Source organism: Pteropus vampyrus, unplaced genomic scaffold (genome assembly GCF_000151845.1).
Source record: "Pteropus vampyrus isolate Shadow unplaced genomic scaffold, Pvam_2.0 Scaffold38, whole genome shotgun sequence".
Taxonomy (NCBI): domain Eukaryota; kingdom Metazoa; phylum Chordata; class Mammalia; order Chiroptera; family Pteropodidae; genus Pteropus; species Pteropus vampyrus.
The window spans coordinates 8,963,825-8,967,236 of NW_011888819.1; the positions used below are offsets into that span (position 1 = coordinate 8,963,825).

The 3,412-nt window shown below is 29.8% G+C and overlaps 1 protein-coding gene across 1 annotated transcript in view; it reads left to right on the forward strand.

Annotated features, from left to right (window-relative positions):
* TMPRSS15 (transmembrane protease, serine 15) overlaps positions 1–3,412 on the forward strand; it is a 116,018-nt gene that overhangs the window by 40,940 nt on the left and 71,666 nt on the right. The window contains 2 exon segments of the mRNA XM_011358244.1: positions 2,348–2,488; positions 3,176–3,325. Of these exon segments, the coding sequence (XP_011356546.1) occupies positions 2,348–2,488; positions 3,176–3,325 (291 nt within the window).

Below are 3,412 nucleotides of genomic sequence, written 5' to 3' on the forward strand. Positions count from 1 at the left end.
GTGTGCAAATATCTTTTCAGATATGGGTTTTCAAGTCTTTGGAGTAAATACCCAGTAGAGGGATTGCTGGATTATATGGTAGATCACAATGGATTTTCTTAAGGAGTTATTGTCTAAAAAAATTATTATATCTGCTATAGAAAAATCCAACTTTAAAAATTATTAAGAAATCTTTTTTTCTTTCAACTCCAGCACTGACTCTTTTAAGTAGGAAAACTCTATTACTTTAGTTATTTACATCGTAATTCACGCACTCAAATAGTCACTAAAAGTTTCCCATGCTCTGACAAAATGGCAGAAGCACAGAAAACATTAAATGTAATGTAAAAATGGCAGAAGCACAGAAAACATTAAATGTAATGTTCAGGGCTTACAACCCAGTTGGGGAGATAAAGAAACAATAGATAGCTTCCATTGAACATTTACTATACACCAGTCACTGTAACACATGGAAATTACTTATATACACCTTATCACAAATCTTTGTAGAAAGTATTATCATAGCATAACAGAGGAAACTGAGGTAAGACATGGAGGCAGGACAAAATATTATGCTGACTCTGGAAACTCTCCTCTTAACCATACCCGCTACTACCTTCCTGGATGCATAAGATCCATGCCTTCCACTGGATCTCTGGTTCTGAGATTCTTTCTAGTCAAGGAGACTTTAAGAATCTGATGAAAGTTGACACAGTCTCTACGGACACAAACATTCTTTGCTATTTCCAGAAGTTTGTGTGTATCTCTGAAACATGGTAATGAGCCTCAGAACATAAACCCTTTGACTAATTAGATTAGTGGAGATCCAAACAGTTCAACCATCAAGGGGGCCACTGAACCAGTAGCCACATTCAGATCCAACCAGAAGCCATTGTCCAAAAGAAATTTCATTGTTATGGAAAAGAAAGGAAGAACAAGAGGTAGATATGTTTGAAGCAAAGTTTCTACAATATTTACATCCATTAAGCAACTAGACACTTATGGACTGCAAAGATTTGCAATATGAGAATTATTCTGATTATACAATGAAATATGCTGGTGGGAGGAATCTAAATAACCAATGTAGTGCTTTGTGAGAAAATACTGAGAGAATGATACGCAATGTCTTTGAAAAAAAGAGAAAGATGGGACTCAATGCTTGTTCATGATGTTCTTTCTTTTAGATCTTATTGTAATTATCATTAATGTATCACTTTTTTCATTAACTTTATAAAATAAGCACAAAATTTTCAATAGTTCATAAAAGAGTATTTCTTTAGAACTCCGTAAATAGCAATGGTGCCTTGCCTCTAACCTGCAAGCATGGTAGTATTCATAAAAATCATCTGATGCCCCGTTAAGATTATCAAATTAAAATGCTAAACCATTGTTTCTTATCCTTTTTTTCATTATCACTTCCACTAAAGAAACTTTTTAGACCTTTTTTTAAAACTAATTGCTCCCCTATAAAATTTTACTATTTTAGATATTCTGCACATCTGTGTTTAAACTATGTGGGTATCTATGCTTTATATCTTTAAAAATTAAGATTATTTTATCCTTGAGAACCAAATTTTACCCCTTTAAAAATATCACCCCCTTTGAAAATGTATATGCTAAACTATAAATTTTTATGAGCAAATTTTATATAACAATAACTTTTGTAAATTGTCATGTGAGTACTTCCTATATGCCAAGCACTATATTAACCCTTCAGAATCAAAATTCTGGAAAGATATTGCTATGTAGCTTACAATCAAGACAGAAAAATGTTAAAATCAATATAAAACAGAGTAATATAATTAAAATAAATCAATATTAAAAATTAATATATAGTAGAAAAATCCTTGTTATTAAATATTATTTTAAGGACCTATAGTTATATGGATAGAGAACCAAAGAAATATTCTTGTTTCTGTTATTGCGACTGAGTTTAGCCCCTGTTAGTATTGCATAGGAAATATCTGATAGAGCCAAACTATCTTTGAACTTTATAACTGCCTAATTTGCTTGTTTCTTAGAGGAACTATTTCAGTAAAGGAATGCATATTTTGTAATATGTATATATGATGTATGTAGCTAATAATTAAAAATAAAAATAGAGATTTTTTAAGCCATAAATATGTATAATAATTTGATTTTCTAATGCTTAGGAGAAGAGTCATTTCAATTAAAATAAATAAATCATAAGACTAATGCTTTTATTTAAGTGAATGGTATCAGATAGACAGATTGTTAGATCAATCAATAGATCAATGGATGGATGGATAAATGAATTGGTGGATGGATGGATGGATGGATGGATCAATCGATAAATAAATAAATAGATAAATATGTACATATAACAGTAATTAATTTTCTTTTGTAGCTTCTCTCTGGGAAACTAATCCTGGTATAATTAGGATTTTTTCCAACGAAGTTACTGCTACCTTTCTTATAGAATCTAATGAAGATGATTATACTGGCTTTCATGCAACATATACTACATTTAATAGCACAGAACTTAGTAGTAAGTATTGTTTATTCTTTAACTTTTGAATCTTCAGATGTTTTAATATTGTAATGGAACTTTTAAAATAACAGAACCTAAAATTTTAGAACAAGATTGTAATCTGTTTTATTACACAAGTTCTTTAATGACTATCTCTTATGAATACCTCTCCCTACCTAATACTTGGAAATAAATGGAGAATTAAAAAGGTTCATGTTATTCAAAAATATCAAATAACTAAGTTGAATAACAATATAAATTTATATAATAATTAAATTTTATGTACTGCAAGTATTCAAAGTAAATTTTTAAAATTAGCATTGAACTAATTCTGTGACTGTTCTGCATTAAGTTAATTTTGACCAGGGTATTAAAGTTAGCAATAGAGAAAAAACAAAATATGGGACAGAGTTTATGTTGGTAAACCACTGGAGGTAAGATGCAAAAATAAAAAGCCAAGAAGCTTGTCTTTGTTCAAGTTTTAATTACGTATAAGAAAGATATGACTTTAACACAGTTGGCAACAAAAAGCTATTTTTTTCACTAAATGAAATAAAACTGAGTTAAGAGAAATTAAGAAAGATTTTGTGCATGCCACTTAATTATAAACTCTATAAGGTTAGATTATTTTCAATACAGTCTATTACAACTAGTCACATGTGGACTAAATTTGAAGTGTTTTTTTCTTTTTTTTTTAATTCACAGATTATGAGAAAATTAACTGTAATTTTGAAGATGGTTTTTGCTTCTGGATCCAGGATCTAAATGATGATGGTGAATGGGAAAGAGTTCAGGGAAATACCTTTCCTCCTCTTACTGGACCAGATTTTGACCACACTTTTGGCAATATTTCAGGTATAATTTATATTAAATTTGTAAATAACGAGGAAGGTGATGTGAATTGTTCATCAGTTTAAAGTGAGCAGTATTAAATACAAGACA